This window comes from Tauraco erythrolophus, chromosome 8, assembly GCF_009769465.1.
Source record: "Tauraco erythrolophus isolate bTauEry1 chromosome 8, bTauEry1.pri, whole genome shotgun sequence".
Classification (NCBI taxonomy): Eukaryota; Metazoa; Chordata; class Aves; order Musophagiformes; family Musophagidae; genus Tauraco; species Tauraco erythrolophus.
The window spans coordinates 2,047,784-2,070,692 of NC_141472.1; the positions used below are offsets into that span (position 1 = coordinate 2,047,784).

Sequence of the window (22,909 nt, forward strand, 5' to 3'; positions counted from 1 at the left end):
ACTCATGCCTTTGGCTGGGTTACTGCAGCAAGGACACCAGGGCATGAAGCTGTTCAACACACAGGACACTGTTGTGCACTTCCTCACCACAGAAGTAGCAGCAGACACTGCATCTCACCTCCGTCTTCTGTATTGCCTTCCCACAAAATGTTCTACCAAAGGTAAGGGTCTAACTCATAGTTCCACAGCCTACATCAAAGACAATTTTACAAACATACACAAAAACTTCTACCAAGACAAGTTCTGTTCAACACATCCTTCTGTCTCAGATACTAGAATGTTTACGTCACAGGATAAAGTATGCTGCAGTTTAAAAGTAGACAGTAGTCTGCTGGGGGTTAAGAAACAACCTCTCCCTCTACACCCTCAGGCATGATCACAATTAAACTATCTACATCAACTGCAAGAGGCATTTTTTTAACCTTCACTTTTTTAACTTGTATGTACGGAAATAATCTGATAATAACAACCACCACCACCACCAAAACCGTGCAGAGACCCACCAAACAGGACTTTGCACTTCATGTAGCTCTTACAAGGCAGAAGAGATTAGAGGAATAACTTAGTAGCAGTGATAAAGCTACAGTTGCGTTTCACTTAACACTGGAAGGTACACTCATACTACAGCGATAAGCACAGTCACATTCTCCTGAAGCACTGCAGAATAACACTTCAGAGAGAAAAAAAAGGATGGGAGGAAAAAAAAAAAGACAGAATTAAAATATTAAGCTAAAAGTAGGACCACAAGCCTGAAAAAACCCAAAGCAAACATTTCCTGCTGGTCAAAGCACAAAACCCAGAAATATCACTTAAACATACAGCAATTTAATGAATCTCCTCTCTTGCTAGCAGTCTAGTAGATGCTTAAAATGGACTGTACTGCTGCTACAATATGACTGTATTAACGCAATTTGCTGCCTGTTTTCTGCATAACCAAATTGTTTCATCTGCTACACAGCACTCATTTGCTTTTCAGTACTATCATCTCAGTCCAGGTATTAGCACGTAAGCTTTCCTGAAAGACAGGTCCAATTAAAAGTAATCCTCCTTACCAGATAGCTCAAGCACAGAAAGGACGAACCCAGTGATCAAAACCAGTCCTAAAAGTCACCTTTCCAGGTAAAGACAGGGCCACTTTGGTGAAGCAAAAGATGCTAACGTCACTCCATAAGGAAAGGGCTGTAGCTTTTGAGCCTGTAAAATCAGTGCCTTTCACGAACACCACATTTGCTCCACATTCAGCATTCAGAATTCATATTTCTGAAACTGGATCTCTGATCTGGAAGGCTCACACCATGGTAAGGAAGCAGCTCCCTTTCATTTGTTCATACTTTAAACCATTTCGGTTGTCAATATATCTGCTCAGAGGCAGACTGGACCAAATTCTTAGATTCTGTAAATGATCACAGCTTCACTGACGTCCACGGAGCTACAAGAGACACCACCAAATTCCTGGCCTTTGCACTGCACTGTATCTTGTCAGTAATTGTATCATTTTCCCCTAAAGTGAGCAATCACAGGCAAGAAGATGTGGACTGAGCAGCAGTACTTACTGCAGTTCTCTGCCTTTTTGTTTCGATGAATCACCGTCTTTTGACTGGGTGTGCTGAAGAGGCTGGTCCAGTTGACAGTGTGGTAGTAGCACAAATTGCTGTTGTCTGTTATGTAGATGTTGCCAGCACTGATTTGCTTCAAGGACTGAAACTGCAGAGAGGTAATGCCTTGTTGCTTTAGGATGAGCAAGGAAAGGCCACTGTGAGGAAAAAAAAAATAAAAGTAAGAAAGAACAGGAATTAGCTCCAGAAAGTACAACTTAAAGCTGGTGGGGAATTTCCCACTACATTTAGTTCCTAATGTCAAGATGATCTTTCTGGCAAAACTGAAATTTGATCAGAACACCTATTTTTGGTGACACAAATATTTTCTGAGTCAAAATCCAGTTCTGTTGCCTAGAAAATCATGAACGCTGTGAGATTTGTAAGACCACAAATTGTGATGCTCACAGCGCTAGGCCAACTGGGCCTTGACTAGTTCCATTTCATCCATTAACATGTTTTTTGAGATAAAGTGCTATTGAGAAAAATGAATAAAATCCAGACTTTTTTTCCTAATATAACAGAACTAATACTATGATAGTTTATATGCTAAGGAGAAACTGACAAAGTTATGCAAATGTAGTAACATCTTCTGTCAGGTATCAAATTAATCTCATTTATAGTAACACAGAAGAAATTATTTCCAAGGAAGTTTTTCCAGCTTACTTTCCACATTTCATTTGTCTTTTGTTGTAATATGTGGTTAACACCTTTCTTCATCAAAGGAATCTAAGCGATTGTCTGTGTAACATCGATATGACTGCACATGTTTTATGACTAAATATTAGTGAGGACAATATTCAGTTTCTGGGCATCCTTTAAGTTATTGTATTTTAATGATTGTAATTGTTTTCCAGCTGTTCTACACAAAAATTGCTGCTTCCAAACAGAATGTTGGGCTATAATTCAGTCTCAAGGTTTCACTGCTATTTATAATCTGCTCAGGTTGTTCTTTAAGATCCCAGCAGAATCCCAGGATTGATTCAGAGAATCCTAGAATGGTTTGGGTTGGAAGGCATCTCAAGGATCATCCAATTCCAACCCCCATGCCATGAGCAGGGACACCCTCCACTACACCAGATTGCCCAAAGCCTCATCCAACCTGGCCTTGAACACTTCCAGGGATGGGACAGCCACAACTTCTCTGGGCAACCTGTTCCAGTGCCTCACCACCCTCTGAGGGAAGAATTTCTTTTTTAGATCTAAATCTCCCCTCTTTCAGTTTAAAGCCATTGCCCATCGTCTCATCACTACACATCCTTGTAAAAAGTCCCTCTCCAGCTTTCCTGTAGGCCCCCTTTAGGTACTTGAAAGCTGCTATAAGATCACCCCGGAAGCCTTCTCTTCTTCAGGCTGAACAGCCCCAACTCTCTCAGCCTGTCTCCATAGCAGAGGATGCTCCAGCCCTCAGATCATGTTCGTGGCCTCCTCTGGACCTGCTCCAGCAGCTCCATGTCCTTCTTGTGCTGGGGACTCCAGAGCTGAACGCAGTATTCCAGGTGGGGTCTCACCAGAGCAGAGGGGCAGAATCCCCTCCTTCAACCTGCTGCCCACGCTGCTCTGGGTGCAGCCCAGGGCACGGGTGGCTTTCTGGGCTGCCAGCGCACATTGCTGGCTCATGTTGAGCTTCTCATCCACCAGCACTCCCTAGTCCTTTTCCTCAGGGCTGCTCTCAATCCGTTCTCCACCCAGCCTGTACTTGTGCTTGGGATTGCCCTGACCCATGTGCAGGACCTTGCACTTGGCCTTCTTGAACTTGATGACGTTCTCACAGGCCCACCTCTCCAGCCTGTCAAGGTCCCTCTGGATGGCATCCCTTCCCTCCAGCGTGTCCACAACACCACACAGCTTGGTATCATCTGCAAGCCTGCTGAGGGTGCACTTGATCCCACTGTCCACATCACCAACAAAGATGTTAAATAGCACCGGCCCCAGTACTGACCCCTGAAGAACACCACTCATCACTGGTCTCCACTTGGACATTGAACCGTTGACCACAACTTTTTGAGCGCGATCATCCAGCCAATTCCTTATCCACCGAGTGGTCCATCAATCAAAACCATGTCTTTCCAGTTTAGACACAAGGATGTCGTGTGGGACAGTATCAAATGCTTTGGACAAGTCCAGGTAGACGATGTCAGTTGCTCTTCCCTTCTCCATCAATGCTGTAACCTCATCATAGAAGGCCACTAAATTAGTCAGGCAAGATTTGCGCTCAGTGAGGCCATGCTGGCTGTCACCAAACACCTCCTTATTTTCCATGTGCCTCAGCACAGTCGCCAGGAGGATCTGCTCCACGATTTACTACATTTACACAATGGGGAACCAGAGGTGGCTGCATATATCGTTCAGGTACCTTGTGCTTTCCTCATTGTTTCTCACCACATTTTCTCCTCTTCAAACCAATTCTGTGTAAGTCTTCACACGGAAACATCTCTGGCAAAAACGGTACTGCAGAGCTAATGCACCCCTCATCTGTAAGGTACCTCAGCGGTTTCAGTGTTCTTCAATGTATTTATCTTTTACTGCTTCTTAAGATCACATTGTTCTTTAGGCATGTAAGCCTGCACTTCCAGTCGCAACCACATAAACTTCCAAATAATGGGCTAAGTTCTCCTATTAACATCTTTTAAGTTATGTTTCACATTCACAAGGTATTTTAAACCATAAAACCTACTTTCTGGACAATGAGATAACAGCTTCAGCAACGAACCAAGATGGTGGGTTTTTGTTTGTGTTTTTTTTTTCTTTTTTAAATCATTATGTTCAAAAGGTATTATCCATTATAAACAACTGACTAGCAAAGATATTGTTAATTAATACCTTGGTAAGAGAGAAAAACATTATCAGTTTATGACGTCCTTCCCAAAGGATGCTGCATTCTGTGCCACTGAACAAATCATTGAATATGAATAAAAAAACAATTTCATCAACAGAGGAAGTACCTTACCTATAGAGAGCTCTTCCACCAATGGTAACCAAGTTGGAAAACACCCTGAAATCTGTCATGTTCTCAGGCCACGACTGGATGTTCAAATACCCTGAAGGAGAAAAAGGCAAGCATTAAAGTATCAATGACTTCAGCCAGAAAGACTGCTCTATCACATACATGATTTAGGACAGGCTTAGCCTAGAAATGAAAGACAGTGAAGGTTTGAGAAAAAGAAATAAACAGGTGCTGAACACTGCAGACTACTGTCTTTGAATTCATCAGGCTGCTCACCACTGTCTCCTCCAAGGAGGCAAAGGAGGACTCTTAACAGTCACAGCAGCATTACGTCCACTTTTGACAGCCACCGTGCGGGAGAACCTAAACACTGGCTGAAACCCCTCAGTCTTTTCTAAACAGCAGTGGCAGAAAAAAATGAGGATTTGCCTGAATTAAGAACATTTAGTTTTAAAACGTGCTAGAGACTTAGAACAGAGGTTGAGAGATCCATTATGATGCACTAGAAGACAAGACTCTCCTAAACCAAAGAACTTGCATTGGTTTCTGAGCGTGTGTGTGAGGACTGTTCTTTACCACCTGCACAAGTACGTGGGACTACTTTTGTGCTACAGACCTCTACGGAGTGCAGTTCCCTGTAATTCTGACTCAGTTCTGGACTGAAATGCAGTACATCTTTAAGAATAGGGATAATTCCACTTACGTAGTAGATCTGAGACTGTCAATTAGACAGTGTGCTTAAGAATGGCAAATTACAGACACCCAGATGCCAGATTATCTTTGACATTAATTAGGGAGAGATTTAGAGCTTAGTTTCATTTTTAATACCACTGGCTTGCTGAGATACACAACTTTTGAGAGGCGAAGCACGTGGCAGAGAACTCATTTCAAAAGCCAAACACTTGTTGAGCTCCACCCAGTCACCATCATGCTGTAATGTCCAAAGATTTTTTGTGTGTGCACGAAATAAAGTTGGGTTTTTTTTGTATTTCCCTATCTATACATAATCAGCAATCAATTGAGAACTCAAAGCTGCAGTATCTTCTTCCCTGTCTCTGAACAGTGGAACAACAAGAAGCAAGATGCAAGAAAACAACGTACTGAGTTCTAGCTCTATGATTCTACTGAAAAGTCACAAATGATGGGAGGGACTACCTCCCCACACATTATACATTTGTATTTAAATAACAGAAGCTAATTTGCAGCAGCATCTACTGTTAGACCAAGAGAAGTAGCTGCAAAACCAGATTGGCCTGCCTTCTTTTTTTTTCCAAGGCACTTGTAAATATCAACTGATACTGAAGCTGTTGCATATTAAACTTTCATGAAATCTACGCTGTGGTGAGTTTAAAGAAAAAAGCACCTACGTTCTTCAGAAAACCTCAAAAATGACAACCATAAATGCAAAGCGAGAAGTTCAGATTTCAGGAAATCAGAAGTGTGTTACCTGTTATCTCTCTCACTGTTTGAAAGATATTTAATTTCTCTGGGTTGATTGCGGCGATGGTGTGATATGGGTCCCTGAAAGATTAAAAGGACAAAACGGGACACTATGAATAAAAAGAGATCAGGTTCTCAAAGCTATACCATTTAGAAAGCAGTATTCAGGAGCTAAACACCGTGCTTTTAGGCAGCATACGCTCCAGATTTCTTCAGAATGCTTCCAATTTCTTCAGACTGTTGTTCCTGCAGAACCTGTGTCTAACTTCTCCCAAGTCATCTTGAAAGAAAATAACAGTGCTTAGCATCTTTAAGATTCACATAACTAATGTTTTCACAAATATTTATGTTCATGGGAAATTAAGGGATTCTAAACAACCACAGGTGACCTCCCTAAATGAAAGATGAATTTTCAACATTTTTTCCAGGAATTCTAGCTCAAATGGTACAGCTGCAATACTGTACTACCAAGACTAATAAAACTGCTGCTGAAATGAGTGAAAAGCTTTAAACAACACAAAATTAAGAGCATGCCAGCAGTTCCTGACACATGGCATTCAAAGGGTACTTTGTAGGTGTCGAATAGAGAACATCAAAAAGCACAGATCCTTGTCAAGAAAGTTTGTCACGTGAGAAATGAAACATCTCCACCAAACATTAAAATTTCAAAGTTAGATACACTGCAGTACAAAAAGATGAAGTTGACCTTGATTGAGTGTCATCATTTAGTAAATACTTCCTCCCCTCTCCAAATTTTAAAGGAGTAAGGACTCTCCAACTATCTAAGAAGCCCCCTATAAGCCCAACCCAAACAAAAACCCTTTAAAAATCCTTCTGTAACACCATGTTATGGTATTTTTGTTGGTTTTATGAGGGTAGGAAACATCATCAGTAAGTGTGGAGCATGCATTTGCACCTCTCCTTCTGCATCATCGAGACTGTCTCTGGGGACAGGCCTCAAGTCTACGTGGTGACAGACTGAGGGCGTCACTTCTAACAATCCTGGAGGCAACTCCAAGTGAGCAGCAACAAAGTGAATTCTTAAATCTTAACCTAAAAGCCCAGAGTACCACAGAAGCATCATATACACTTAATTGTAACAACTGGGGACTCTCAGAAAACTAGATGACAAGTTTTGACTACCTAACAGAAACACAGCACTTTGCTTTTAAAATGTGTTATTATTAGAAAAGGAAAACCTTTGCCTGTAACACACACGAGGTTGCCAAATTTCATGTCCAAATCCTGAAGTAAAGTAGTCTTTAAAGATACACATATACATTCAAACCCCGTAAACAGTCAAATGTCTGATATGCTTTACCAACACAAAACTGTAGAACACTGCAGTTGTCTTCTACCATTCTTATTAGCAGAGTCAGGAGTTGTCAGTAGAACAGGCACAGTTGTATTATTGATTTGCAAAACATAACAGAAATTTTCAACAAAAAGTTGTTCTAGAAATATAAAGTTATGTTAATTAATTCTCAATTCTTCCTCTCTTCTTCTAATACAAGTTACTGGAATTTATGCTGTGGAAGGATTTATGTTTGCAAAACTCAGTGTCCTCATACCTAAGACTTGTTGGAGTGACTATTCTTCATAAAGGACGAGAGTCAAAATTTCACCATTACACGTCCTAGGCTTATATTCTTCTATTAAAATAGAACAAAATATTTTAACCCTCTGCTCTATAGTCCATAATCTGGGTATTTTTCAGATGAATAGTTTTATTCAAGGTTGGTTTTGGTCTCTTTAATGAAGAGACTTTTTTAATGAGACTCATCTTCTAACTTGGCAGCTAGTATAACTTGCACGACAAAGGCAGTTCTAATACTCAAAATTACATTTCATATGATGCATTGGAATAACCCCCACAAAATTGCTAATGTCCTCTAGCTTTGCATTTATTAGAGTCCTTCCTGTGCTGTGAGATTTAATAGATTTACATCCAGCCTCTTGGTCGGTCAGTCATTTGGCCAGATCACATAGTGTGAGGGCCTGAGCTCTAACTCCTGTGTGACCTCCTCCAAGGTTTCAACAAGTTTGAGGAAGCATTTCCTTAAGCCACTTGAACAAAAGTCCTTCTTCCTCCCTATACTACATTAACCTTTCACACTGCCCTCCCTGATGGAGAGATGAGAATCAACTACACCATCAAAGCTCACATTTGCTGGCCTTTAGAGAATCACTGAGCTGCAGGGCCCCACTGAAGTGAATTTTCAACTGTCTTTCTCATGGCTGGAGACAAGCTGTAGGTGAAGCGTTACAACCAATCACTACATCAAATCAAGGAAACAAGTTGTTTCCTTCCACTTCACCTAGTAAGGAAATTTGAGCCAGGCAGTCTAGTGTCAACCATTTTATTATAATCTAAACATATCTGAATCTATAGAAAAGACTAAAGAAAAATCTCCTGGCACTACTCATGCCAGACTTTGTTTCAGATCAATCCGCAGACGTTTAGTTAATCACATTTTTGCTATGCCATAAAGCTGCAAACACAGAGTTGGTTTGGGAACTCTATTTAAGATATCACATCTTGACAACCAGTTGCACGCAATGGTGAAAACTCCAAGGAATCTAAATATCAAGTTAAAATTTGAAGCCTACACAGTGCTAGAAGCCACTGAGTACTTCACACTGTTAATGTACCACGACATAGTTATTCCAACAAAGGAGCAAAAGTGCTTAACATTCTTTGTGCCTTTTGAGGATTTCGCTCATTTCAACAGGTCCAGAAATACCTCAAAGTGTCACATGTAATTCACCATGGCTGATTACTACCTGAAGGCTTGAATTAGTAAGAAGATACAATCATGTTTGTGTTCTCTCACTGAGAGAAAGAATACAAGGCAAGAAAGCAGCTAGCTGCATTGGACCTCACCTGACCATCAAAACAGGTTAAGTGTGTCCTCCCTAGACAACTCCAGGGAAGTGTGTCCTCCCTAGACAACTCCAGGGAAGTGTGTCCTCCCTAGACAACTCCAGGGAAGTGTGTCCTCCCTAGACAACTCCAACTTGCAGCACGTGCACCATGCATTCACCTTTGCTACAATGGCAAACACACTGTGCACCAAACCATGAACAGCAAAGGCACTAATCATCCGGCTGGTGTGTTTTCCTCTAGAAGATGACACTGGTGAGACTTTTAAGTACTGGCTCTGTACCTCCACATCTTAAACCATTACTAAGACTCATTAAATATACAGCCACATTTAAACCAAAATACTGGATTTAAATACCAGTGAGTTTTTTATGTCTTTGAAATCGAAACTTGAATATATACTTCAAAACTGACTGGCAAGAGGGCAGCTTTTTTGCACGTCCATGCAGTGACAGTCACCCAGGCTATGACAGTTTATGCCGGGTGAGGCACGCACTCTGTATGTTCTGACACTGCTGGTCATACAAAAGTTAGAACAAACTCATGGAAGGTTTCTCCCTTTTTCCTTTCTATTCTCTAATCAGCCATTATCATAAGCCACTACCGAGGATCTCATAAAGCAACCAAAGATCACAGTTGTCTTTTCTTTTTCTGGTACAGTCTACTTCACCCTTTCTTTTCCTAGAGGCTGAATCCTAAGAATGAAGGTATGAGTTTCCTTCATCATGGAAGGCAGAACATTAATTTATCGTGGACCTACTCTTCGTAGAAGAATCCTGCAGCCATCATTAAGAGGTGGACGCAATTTGATTCAGCTGGCACCATGACATAATCTCTTAACATTTTGTCACTTACCCATGAATCCCAGTAACGAGGAAGATAAGGTTGCCATTGATCTTGGTACAGTTTATGAACTTGTCAATGTTGCTGGAATCCACTGTCTGAGCTGACACTAAACTCCCTGTTCCAATGCCATCACATGCTGCCAAAACAAGGAGTTTGTGTAAAAAACTAGGAAAACAATTACTGAATCAGAACATGTCGGCCTTCCAGACACAAGTCTTCATTTCTTTCAGAGATAAAGCAGCAGAGAAGTGTTAAAACAGCACCCTTTACCCACACTCCCAAAGAAGCATGTGCCAATTTAAAACAAGCAATAAGCTAAAGACCTGCCACAGAAGGACATCCTGGCACATAGGTTAAGGTATTTCACACCAGATCTGAAAGCAAGTATGAATCACACCAAATCCCACTCAAGGTGGCTGTATACAGGTAGCTGATAACTTAGCTCAGACCAGCCTAGTGGCCATGCCATTTATTTGTGCACTACTCGCTGCAGAAACTGAGGGGTCCCACCACTGCTAGCTCAATAGGTCCCCCGTGCTTCGGTGGATTTGTGAACTTAACCATTCACATGCCATAAGGTCCTTCACAAAGGACGTACAAATAATTCTTTACTCATCATCCCAACATAAAACTTACTGGGGCCTGAAGAAACTTCTCTGTGTAGCCTTCTATACAGCTTAGTTGCATTTTCTGGGACACATGATGCATACAGAAAAAAATCCTTCACGAATTCCATCACGTAACATATCCTATCTCCCTAACTGGGCTGCTCTAATGGCAACTACCAGCAATACACATGAACCTTTTACAAACACATGGTAACTTTCCTCCCTCACAGAGTAAGGCTAAAAGCTTGACAGGAACACTACACATGTATTTCTGTGCATAAAATTATCTATCCAGCAAAAAATTTATTTATTGCAATTAGCTTAAAGGGCTGGACACTGCCTTCAGTTACAATTTATCATATCAGCACTCTGCCTTGGCAGAGATCTCTGTATTTGACTGTTTCAGCCACGTGGAGGGACTGTTGATTTACAGTTTTTCAGTAGCTTCATTATGAACTCCCTTCCAGACATGGCTTCCACTAGGACTGAAAAGGGGCATAGGCCCACGCAGGAAAACTGATGGTGCTTTGCTCCTGAGACCTTCAAGCAGTGAGCAGAAAGTTTCCCTGGACAGCAAAGTAACCGATACATTTCGGTCTTCTCAACAGCACCAACACTGAAGAACTTCTAGTCTATGTTTTAGAGACTTAGAAAGGAGGTAGAAGATTCTGGGAAAACAGAGACATTTTTAAAAAACAGAGGGAATAAATGGAAACCTAACCTTGTATTGACAAGTATGAGACATATCATACACTGAAGCCACGGCTTTAGTATGGCCCCCTTTGGAATGACAAAAAGACAGCTCTAAACACTTCCAGGAAATACTTGTCATTAAAATAACATAATAAAGAATTCTTTCGGGTTTCTCTAAAGCCAACATTCCCTTCATTTTTATCTAAATAAAATTGGTTTGGTTCTATTACCATTACAACAGTAAGTTTTCATTCTATTGTATAAACTTCACACACAGCCCACACAGCTCAAAGTTACGTGGATATCCGGAGGCTATTAATATTCTGCAACATGCTCATGAAGGGTATTTCATGCCAAAGTAGCACCCTGCTCTGCTCCTCTACAATGCAGACCACATTCAAGAGAACTTACACTAAACTACTGCCTACCTTTAGGACAAATGTCAGTGCAGGGCTTGCACATCTTAATACCGTTTTCTTCAACCTCCATCTTGGAACTCGGACACGCACGGACACAAGAGCTGGAATCTACCACAAAGTTGTCTGAAGAGGAAAAGAAGATATTGACAGAAAGTCAACCACTGGACTAAACAATACTGGTACACAGGTTTATGGACTCTATGTCAATCCATATTATTAATTACCTCAGCACTCCCACATTGACATTAACATTTAACATTCAGTGTTTTCAGAAGCGTATAAGCAAGCAAATTAGGCACGTTTTCGGAGACATATTAAAATCCACGAAATTATCAGGCCTGATCCCGCCTCCTCCCTCAATTTGGTTTTATCATAATTTGTGACAAAAAAAGCTACAGTAATTGTAGAAAAATAAACCAAGATGCTCTGCCCTGTCTCTTTCCCACATACACAAATATGTACATCTGGGATAAAACGCTGCACAAGACAATGACAAGTATTTCAATTTCACCTTGTAAAACAACTGCTGAAGGGGATATAGACTGATCTTACCTAATTGAAAGCTGAATAATGTCAAGAAATGGAGGGGGGCGGTGGGAAGGAAAAGTTCCATGAAGTATTTGGACAAAGCATCATATACGTCAAGTAGTGCATGGCATACTAGTTTTGTAAAAAAATATCTTGCTTCAAAAAATCCACCACTCTATTAGAGACAGAACTAAGCCGTGACAGTCACAGCCTCAGCCTACTGCCAATCTGAACTTCTCCACAGAGATTCAAAATTTGCATTTTGCTTTGGGTTGAATTATGATTCCCTTTATTATAGATTACTCATCCTTCTTATATCTAATTTATCTATAAAATAATTAATGCACAACAGAACTGTAAACCTTGGTGGAAATGAAAGGGAGGGCATGAATACTGTCTCCCTTATTTTTCTTTCTAACTAAAACAGAAGTATCAAAGACTATGTAAGTGATGATCCTCTAAATTTTTCTGTTACTTTTCATCAGCTGCCTGGCATCTCAGAAGCATGTGGTTTTTACATCTATGGGATTATTCTTTTTTTAACTCCCTCCTCCTCTAATTTTACTCTGGAGCTTTAAGACTGTATTGTAGTTTTTCCTCATTGGGTCAGAACTGCTCAGAAAATATTTAGGGTAACTTTCTGCCAAACCATTGTTATTCCAAGGTAAGAAAAGGGCATCAGTATCATGAAAACACCTGCTGCCAGGTAGTACTGGTGGTGGACTGTTATTTTCTGAAACAGCAATTACTACCCTTTTACAATCCCATTATCTATCTTAACAGTCCGTTCTGAAATTCACAAATGCTGATCTAAAGCATGACTGTAACCAAAGTGGTGGTGATGATAACAGCAGCTTAAGAAAATTTTAAAGATCTTAAAGATCTTTTCTTTAAGAAAATCACTACAGTGTAGGACACTTGGAAAGCATCAGCAACCCAGAATGCCACTGTCTTCAGTTAACCCAGGACTGAGCTACTACAGGCTGCAAGCACGTGTGGAGTGATTTGAGATACTGCACTATGCACTTAGCTCTCAGCCTCCCATTGTTTTTCAAGGCTCCTGCAATGCAACTCACACTTTCCACCACTGCAGAAAAAGGCAGCTAATACAGCACTTACGTGGGCACTTTTTGACACAAAAAGCCCCATAGGTGTACTTGGCATTGTGATTGTGCTCCAGCTGGAAGGTGGTAGGATTGTACACAAAAGTCTGGGGACACTGTGTGACACATGCACCACTATCGTTGAAATTCATACAGGCCTGCAAAACAAGGGAGGAAAAAAATATTAAATCATACAGCTGCTTTTGTTTTGTTTTGTTTGTTTTTTAGTTTAAAATACGGTCTTGATGGTTCAGACTTGCTGCAACAGTGAGGAATGTGATGCTATTTTCCAACCTTTATTTTGGCTACTTAGATGTCTTGCTAGGACCTTAGCAAACACATGACTTATAAAAGCAGGCTCACAGAGCCCCTTTGATTTGAAACACAGTTGACTGTTAACAGCACTTCCTACAAAAACATAACAACATTGTAATTTGTTTCATGACTATCCTTACTACTAGAAATCAACTAATTCACAGCTCGATAGGACATTTTAAAACTGCCAAGAGTGAACTGCTATTTATCACAGTCAGTCTAAACAAATGCTAATGACTTTGAGTCATGGAGCATAAGCCCATCTTCCAGCTGAAAACTGAAATTCCCAATTAGAAAGTAAGAGGGATAAGAACTTCTTTTGAGCTAGCACAGGAGGGGGTCATTTCCCTAAGTGGCAAGTTTAACAAGGTCAGTTGCTTCACACCCTGAGAAAGAAAACAGGACTTTGTATCACTTAGCATTCAAGCTCAGCCACCCACAGCTGGCAGAGAGGACAGGGCCCTGACAAATGAAGAGGCAAGTGTGTGGATAAAGAGATTAATGGTATGCAGGGAAAATAATTGACCATGCAAGGTTGATAATCAGTAATGGCAAAACCCCACCAATTTTGACATTCTGTAGCACCACGTATCGTGTCTATGGTTTAAACCACAGCTTAGAAAAAACCCTGTTGGGAGTAATATTCACAAAGGATACTGTAAATGTCAAATTTCATACGAATATGAAAGCTGTAGCCTGGCTTGGATCTCTCCAGCAGTTTAAGCAACCACTGCTACTGGATTCTGCTTCCCCACTAACCTGTCTTCCAGCAGCCAGGCTGCTTCAGAAGTTTCAGTCTTCTGGTCTTTTTCCAGGTTGTAAAAAATACAGATGGTTTTGAATCTTTAAAGAGTCAACAAGTGTACCAACATGTGTGTCATGTCTCCTCCCCTCCAGGGCTGGGACAGAGAAAAGTGAGAAACATTTCTCTGTTCTGCAGCTTTTATCAACAGTTCTTATCTCCATTCAGCTCAGGACCAGCAGGACTGAGGAAAGTTAATTGTTATGTCAGAGGATTTCAGAAGGGAGAGGCTAATAACATAACCAAGGGAGAAAGACAAACTCTGCTGCTGAAAGGGACAAACAAGGAGTACCATGATGAAGGTACTGTCCTATATGGAACATGAGCTAAGCCAAACTGCTGATCCTATCTTTTCTGGTTCTTTAAAATGCATATTACAAAAACTATCAGTTTCTCACAGCTCTAGATTTTTTTTTTTCTTACGAAGGTAAATATAGTCAGTTACTTCTAAGAACTGGATGGGAAGTCCACCCTAGGAATAGGGTTGTGTCACTTTTCTGGTTCCATTGGGCACTCAACCAGGCCCTCCTATTCATTTCAAGTTTTAGATCCAGTTGGTTTTGAATGCAAGATAACATCTCTAAAACTTTGTTTTAGCACGTTTGCTTGCAGTTATGTCAGATGATAATTATTGTCTTGCTTTTAGAAATGAATATGCAAATGATTATATGGCAGCATATGGAGGAGGATGGATGAATTTTATCTAGAAATATTAAAACCATATTTACAACAGGATGCTGTTGCAAGCTGCCATAATATGCTAAAGGATTTGTAATGCTTCATGAACTCTACTTTTGCTTATTAATAAATACTATTTTAGTTTGTTTCCTCAACACATTTTTTACATCTGCTGTTGACTTAAAAGATACTCTGTCATGTACATGAATATCCTCCGACAATGGTTTAGCAGATTCATAAAGTAAAGCACACCAATACTCTTCAGAAAGATAGCAATTCTCAAGAAAAACTCATCTAGAAGATTTGGAAAGTTTTAATTTCTGACTATAATGCTTTGTATACATTTGTAATCACTTCAATAATATATGCAAACATCTAGCATTTGTTGCTAAATGCCACTAATTCGTGAATGAAAGCACAAGAAAATACACAGGGAAAAAACAAAGTTCTGGATCTCAGCTGAAAGCTAAGCACAGTTGTCTATAGCCTACAGGGTACACTTTTCACCCAGTGTGTACTAAGCAAACAATGACTAGTCCTGAAAACTGCCAGATCCCTGCTGAATTTCTTTTACATTGCTCTCAGGCCAGAAGTGAACGAGAATAAAGCCCTGGGTGCTTCTCTGCTGGATCAGAACACACACGCTAGTTGATTTTTAACACGCATATTTCCATAACTGCCACAATTCAGAAAGCCTGACTCGTTTTCTTTCAGGCTGCAGTATTACAGAACTTAGGCTGCAGGGAACTTGTAATTAACCTTTGGAAACGGACACACATCAATACATCAGCTTTGAGGACGTTCCTCAACAATCATACAGGAACAGTAACTGCATATTTCCTCTTTCCTTTACCTATTTAGATCGTGCATGACACTGGAAAGAATGTTATTTCCCATCTCTCTAGTCCAAAGCCAACACAGAACTTTCGGTGAGCGCTGGTTCAGGCATACCATGTGTGCGGAACATCTACTTGTGCAAAGCCCCAGCCACAAAAACCAGCTGTAGTATAACCTGTTAGCAGGTACATCAGGCCATCCCTGCACTTCATTAGCAGTGAAAGAATTGCATTTAGAATGTGTTTTTGAAGCACAACACCTACCACTATCAAACAATATCTGGACAGCGAGCAACTTTCAGTCAGGGAAATACTCATTTTTGCCAGTTCATTGTGATCCGTTTGCCTACACTATCAAAACTGCAACTTTCCATACTGTAAGACCCCCTCCTCCAAGTCCTATCTGGCAGATTTTAAAAGGAGCCTACTCGACATTGTAGATATTTGTGTCTCAAATTACTTGGGTACCTCTGAAAATCCACATCTCTCTGCATGTTCTAGTTCTCAGCTTCTTTAGGCTTAAGTTGGCTTCCCCTGAAAACATCAGCGAAACTTGTCTCTGAAACTCACTAATGAGCTACACATTTTTTAAGATCAGTGTTGGGTTCTGAAGCAGCTTGCACTATTATAAATAACAGACAACAAACAAGACAAACTTGTCTAAAGGCCTCTATGTTGAGATTTTTTTTTGTTGTTGGTTTTTGTTTTTTTTTGTGGGTTTTTTTTTTTGTAAGGGAAAAAGTTAGCCTTTTCATCTTAAGCATGTGTAGTAGCATACATTTGAGGTAGAGTATTTTGGAAACCACTTTCCTTCCATCTCCACTAAGAAGCATGCCCAGTAAAAGAGCTGAATTTAAATCAAGCCTGGCAGTAATAGGGAACACCTTTCAAAGAGAAGCTAAATTGTATTCTTGACTTTTCAAATAAAAGGCACACAGAGCAGTAATAAAAGCCATGCTCAAATGTAATGATAAATACGTCTAAAAATTCCCTATCACCTCTAAAAGTTAATTTTAGAAAAAGCAAAAGATAAAAATCACAGAGATTAGCATATTAATGGTTCCCAATCTGTATTTACAAATCTCATAAATCTGTTAATGGGTAATATTAAATAGATAAGTGATGTTAATATAACGTGAAAAATATTAAATGGTAAAATTTGCAGCCTAAACCTAGGAGTGCGCGTGCAATACATAAAAAGGGACGAAACTGTGAATTCATGGATTAAAGCATTAAGAATTTTCAGTGTGACTGCCAAGATTAAGAACAACAAGAAGTCTCACACATACAAAGCAATCAGTGTCTTTAGGTCCGGAACAGCCTCCAGCGCATTCCCGGTGGCAGCAGTCGCTGACGTAGGGCCCATAGCACCGTCCATCACACTGCTCGGCGCACACTGTCTTCGTTACTAGGAGGAGACAGGAAAAATTGTCATGTCAGTATCAGAACTAAGGGGAAAGCTCTTCGACTGCACACTGAGGAAAACAACAAACTGAACAGCATACTGAAAAAACCTGAAGGTTTTAAAGTAATTGCTTCAATGGTACTGGCCACACACATCCCCCTGAATACCTTCACGATACCTTCTTTAGGAACATGTGTTGCTTGAGCACTGCAGACAAAGAATTTTTAAAGTATTTGCTCTTATCCTTGGAATATTATTATCAAATTATTAGTTTTTGTAAATAGTTGATGAAAAGATATGGGGAAAAAAAACAACCAACCCAAAAAGTAACAGAAGAGCCCATGAGTTCCAGGTGAATTTTCCCCCACAAAGAACAGCAACACTGAGTAAATGAGTGAAATTCAGAGCGAGGTCAGCAATCTCAGAGTCAAACGCTGTTCTTGATGGCAACAAATCTGACAAATAGGCCATGAGATAACAGAACAGAATACAACCTGCAGATCAGAAAACATGTGGAAACACCAGTTGCCTTTTCTAAATAACACAATCCAGTCTTCAATCGCAGGGAAACAACCATATTCTACCAACTGGAAAGCACAGTGATTTAAGTTGCTCCATACTACTGCCCCTCAGGGCTTAGTCTTGTGCAAAGAACGGTCAACAAGTGGAGCACTTTCCTGCCCTCACTCAGATATAGCCTGTATCTTTATTTTACGGAAAAAGAAATTAATATTATTTGCAAAATTATACCACCCACCGCCTACAGAACACCAGGAAGCCGTGCTGTCAGCTGTCTTTTGATAAAAGCAGGGATGTTACACTTCTGTAATTAACCTTTACCATTTATTTTGTTAAAAGCATTTAATTACTTCTCTATGGAAAACACTTCAAGAAGCCAGAGAAACCAAAATTTCATCCAGCTTTCTGCTTGATTCTGCTATTTAATTTATTGATAACTCCTTTATAAGTACTTTCCAATCCAAATTCCCTCCACTACTTGCTGGAAATACTTCAGGTAATACTAAAGCTTTTTGTTAAATACAGTATTTATTTAGGACATAAAAACGTAACTAACCAAAGAGAAGCCACTACTTATAATCTACAAAATAAAGCAATGCATTTTTAGGATAATTCCGTCTTGCTGATACCAGAAGCAAGCTCCAAGATAGAAAATACTTTCATGCCTTATGCAATCTGATTTAAGAAATAAGAGAAATTTTTGCAAATACACTTGCTGTCAACACTGCTAGAGACACAGGTTAGAAGGATTAGTTTATTTAAGCAGCAGTACCGACAAACATTAGGACTGAGATACAACCACCACGCCATTAGCTGATAGGGACGGACTCTCAATCTCATCAAAATGAAGACCTCATTCAGTCAGTGACTGCATATTGTTCTCTGCTAGTTCAGGAACTGGTCCCTAGCACCTAGATTTGCACTGGACTGGGCAGGCTCTGCTTTCACCTCAAAGGGAGGGGAGGCTCAGATTTATCCCAACTTAAAGGACGACCCTGTTTGCCAGAGGCTCCCCCTGCCACCAGTGGAGAGGCACAAAAGTGGAGGACGTTCATTTCACCCCGTCTCACAACACAAACCCTCCGCCTCATCTGCACCACTCCTCAAACAAGGACTGGGCCCCCGAGCCAAGGAGGTGCCATCCAGGCACTCCGCCTCCCTTTTACACAGCACTCATGACCAGACATACCTCATTTCTTAAAACGACTGCTCCTCTCTCACCGCTCTCCACCCCTCCGGCTAGCACTGCTGCCGGCGGCGGCAGCAACTCAGACCCCGAGCACCTCGCAGCAACTGCACCCGCGGCACTAAAATGGCCGCCCGGGGGCACTAAAATGGCCGCCCGGGGGCACTAAAATGGCCGCCCGGGGGCACTAAAATGGCGCCCCTCCGGACGGAGCATGCTCAGTGCAGCTCTTCCCGCCCGCACATGCCCAGTGCGCCTGCCGAAGGTTCCAGAGGCACCGCCAGCCCCACCACACCTGTTCCCACTTAGGACATTACTGCGCACCAGCAGCATGTTTTGGTTTTTTTTGTTTGTTTTTAATTGTATTAGAAGCAAACAGCCAAGGAGCCGAATTTCAGGTGGATACAATCAACAGGAAAAGAGAAGAGGACATGATAGCATTCCTCGCTGTTGCTCCACAGCAGTTTAACGTTTTGCTTAAACCTGGGAGATTTTGGTGTAAAGCACCTCTGTGTGGACAATTAGTACGAGCCACCTAATTAACTCCATTATAAATTATTTACCCCAGTGCTAGCTGCTGTTGGGAGCGGGTCAAGATGTCCACCATCACGATATAACCATTGCTTCCCCATGGAGGCTTCCTGGCAGAGGCTTTTCCGAGGGCAGAGATGCCAAGTGCCAGCAGCACGTCCCCCAGCCGGGAATCTTGCCCAAATGCAAGCCCTGCGGAGGGGAATCCCCCACCTCCGGGGAGGAAGGACCTGTGCCTCCTGCCACGGTGTCCCCGACCGCAAATCACACCGACCGGCTCTGGGCACATTCCGAAAGGGCACGGTCTTCTCATCAGCTCCCGGGCGATCGCTTTTGGCGAGCCAAGGTCTGGATTTGCAGGATTACACACGTCTTTCAAGCCGAGCTGCAGATAACAGCGCTTCCTTAGGCTGCCATAGCTTCAACGGCGATGGGAAACGAGCTCCGACAACAGCAATGGTTTTAAGCGATTTACTGACCCCTTTTCAGCAGTTTTCACACTATTAGGCAAGGACAAAATCATCTAAATTATTCGCCCTCCTCTAGAGCCCGACTGTAAGGCTTGTGCAGTGTATAAAGTTGCAGATACTGTCATTTAAAAAAAAAAAATCCGTAACTTAGACTACAACAATTTAGCCCAGAGTATATTCTCCCATTTAAAAAAGCAGGAGCACCCCCATACCAGGACTGACCTGGAGGGCCATGGCCCCTTTTCAGCACAGCACCTACACGGAGCGCCTGTGGAAAGCATATGTGGCTTACGAGCAGGCACCAGCTTAACGAGCGCCTCTGCCACGCTGCTCAGCATAGGGAACATTTTGAGTTTTTTCCTGAAGACTATGAAGTTATAAAGTGGTTTGCAAAATTTACAATTGCAGCAAAGGTTTGTCACTGTTCTTCCCTAATTGTCTACTGGGAAAGCAAGTGATGCCAACAGAAATGCCAGCATTTCATTCTAGGAAAAGGCCACAACATACCATATTTATCTTGTGGTTCTTTGCATGCTGTTATGACTACTATCGAGGGTCCAGCTCTGAGGTGGACCTGCCAAGTATCTTCAGTGGCACCATACTCCAAGATGGAAAAGAGCTTAGTGGGCTCTGAATGTTTTTTAAGGACTCATATTCAAGAGAGTTTGCAATGAAGGGTTTTCCCCAAAGCAAAGCAAGCACAAGGCAATAGTATGTATTGTTTCAAGTCCCCAAACAATCAGATTGTTCAGATTCCAGTAAACTTCCTGCAATCATTATCATGGAGTAACCCTATAGAAATATACATAGCTACACCAGTTTAAAAAGATAGCAAGCTTTTTCCCCCAAAGCTTTCCTCCAAATGCAGTCAACTGATTTTATAGCGGTGATTCAAAACCTATCCAAGCATGAAACGCAAAGGTAAAAATATTACCCAAAATATCAAACTGTATGTTCAGGCTGATAAACGTGGGTGGGTGGCTCCTTGAGGAGACACGTGGCTCGAGATGGTGCCAAGAAGAGTGGGGACAGATGGTAGGGAACTGGGCAGCAGCTGCAAACAGGCAGCGTCAACCTGGAGCAAACCTGCCGCAAGCTGAGAGGGAAGAGGGGAACAATACCAACCTCCTCCTCCTCCTGCTATCCAGTGTGAAGACTGTTCAAAGGGGAGCTGGTAGACAGGAGCCATCAGGAGCCCTCACATCACAACCAGACACACATGTGAGATCCAGGAGTTCTGGGCTGGGACCCCAGAGGAGTTTTAGCTGCCAGATACTCGTTCCTTCCCCAACATAACTGCGAGGAGAGCCTTCACTAATCACAGCTGAGGCCTCCACGTTCGGACCAGACTTCTGAGGATCAGCACAACTACCTGCCCTGATGCGTACCGACCCTTTGTAGGATCCTAAGAAATCTGTGGGCTTGGCCACACAGAACTGTCACAGTCAGGCTGGGACAGCAAGGGACAGTGGCAAACACCACGGTCTGGAAAAAACGTGCCGTGTGTTGGGACGGGTTTCTGGGGGAATACGGAACACTGACTGTCAGTCTCTACTGGTATTTCACTGCGATACAGCAATAAGCTGTGCCGGGGACAGGGTGGAATGGGCACTTCACATATGTGTGCAATTAATCAGTCTCTTGTATTGTTTCCCTTAATCTTTAATTCTGTCAAGGCACTACAAAGCTACGAAGGAAAAAATGGGAAGTAACTGAAATCAATGAAAAAGTCTTATGAACATGCAAAGTTATTAGAGAAATACAAGGATTTTAATTAAAGATGCTGGCTCCAAGCAAAAATGCCGGGTTACCCTGATGGATTCAAGCTGCTGGTTCAGCTCTTTCTGTCTCCCCCACCAGGCTCCCACGTGCCTGTTGCTGCACCACTGGGTGCTTACTGCATTGGCACCTTCTTTTTCTCAGCAATACCAGCTGCACAAAGACTGTATAAATATAATTATGCTCAGGTCAAACGCCTGTACACATACACAGTCACGGAGCGTTTTATATTTGCTGCATGTTTATGTTTTGGGTTTGATTCAAAGGCTCTTCGCCTTTTCTGCATTCCCCTGCTTCGGCCTGTATTTTAATTTAGATTTTTCTCTTTTCTTTCAGTTACATTCCTTTAGGATGAAGTGCATAATCTGTCATTTTAATAATGTATTCAATTTGCAAAAGTGTCAATTTCTTTTCACACAAAAAGTAAAAAAACTTCAAACTCTTAACAGACATAAACAGCAAAAATAGTTAACAATCTAACTGTAGATTTTCAAATTTGATTAGTAGCTTCCAAAAGTGTTTGTTCTTGTTGTTTGTTTTTTAAGTGGTTTACATTCTATTTAGTGAGTGCCCAATACTCTTTGAAAAAAACAGATTCTTTTTAGAAGTCTTTCCACCTTAGCTGGCCCAACACTGAAGCAAAGAACACCATCTACCTTTTACAAATGTTCAATATTAATATTTACTAATAATTTATTTATTTAAAAGAAGAATTGTTAACTGCATAAAACAGTACCCTGAAATTACATCTTCTCTACCTTCTAATAGAACAGCTTATTTTAAATTTGCTATTAATTGTCTTCTTAAATATGTAAATTTTCTAGTAACATTTGGAGAGACATTAGGACCGAGTTAAATGCAGGTGATGTTTCAAATAGAGTTAGAAGTACAGAGAGACGTTGCTGGAAGGCAACATAAGAAGCAGCTGGGTAGATGATATTCATGCAAAAAACAAAAGGATTTGATTTTTTTCCATATGTAATTTGAAATGAAAGGCACGGATTAAGATCTTTCATTTTTTATCCTTTTCCAGGAAAATAATTTAAATCTTATCTTGGGAGGGGGGGTCATTAGATTTTTTTTGCTTCAGTGACTCAATAAAAAAATGAAAATATTAAAATGCAGACGTACCTCTGAGTTGTTTCTAGGAACAAAATAGTTTGACACTGGGCTGTAGTACTGCTGGAGTATTTTCCTACATGCCTTTGAAAGACGTGCATCCTCTCAAGGTGACTAGGTTAAGGTATTTGCTATGTTTGTGATACCATTCATCCTATCTCTGACTTGTATCTAAGAATAACGTTTATGAGCTTGAAAGCCAGGCA

At 41.2% G+C, this 22,909-nt stretch overlaps 1 protein-coding gene across 1 annotated transcript in view; it reads right to left on the reverse strand.

The window, feature by feature from the left end:
* Positions 1-22,909, reverse strand: part of ERBB4 (erb-b2 receptor tyrosine kinase 4) — a 390,281-nt gene that overhangs the window by 164,360 nt on the left and 203,012 nt on the right. Inside the window, exons 6-12 of the mRNA XM_086615834.1 lie at positions 16,984-17,102; positions 13,080-13,221; positions 11,442-11,555; positions 9,722-9,848; positions 5,990-6,063; positions 4,546-4,636; positions 1,554-1,753 (exon numbers count right to left, since the gene is read on the reverse strand). Of these exons, the coding sequence (XP_086471960.1) occupies positions 1,554-1,753; positions 4,546-4,636; positions 5,990-6,063; positions 9,722-9,848; positions 11,442-11,555; positions 13,080-13,221; positions 16,984-17,102 (867 nt within the window). The remainder of the gene's footprint in view (positions 1-1,553; positions 1,754-4,545; positions 4,637-5,989; positions 6,064-9,721; positions 9,849-11,441; positions 11,556-13,079; positions 13,222-16,983; positions 17,103-22,909) is intronic.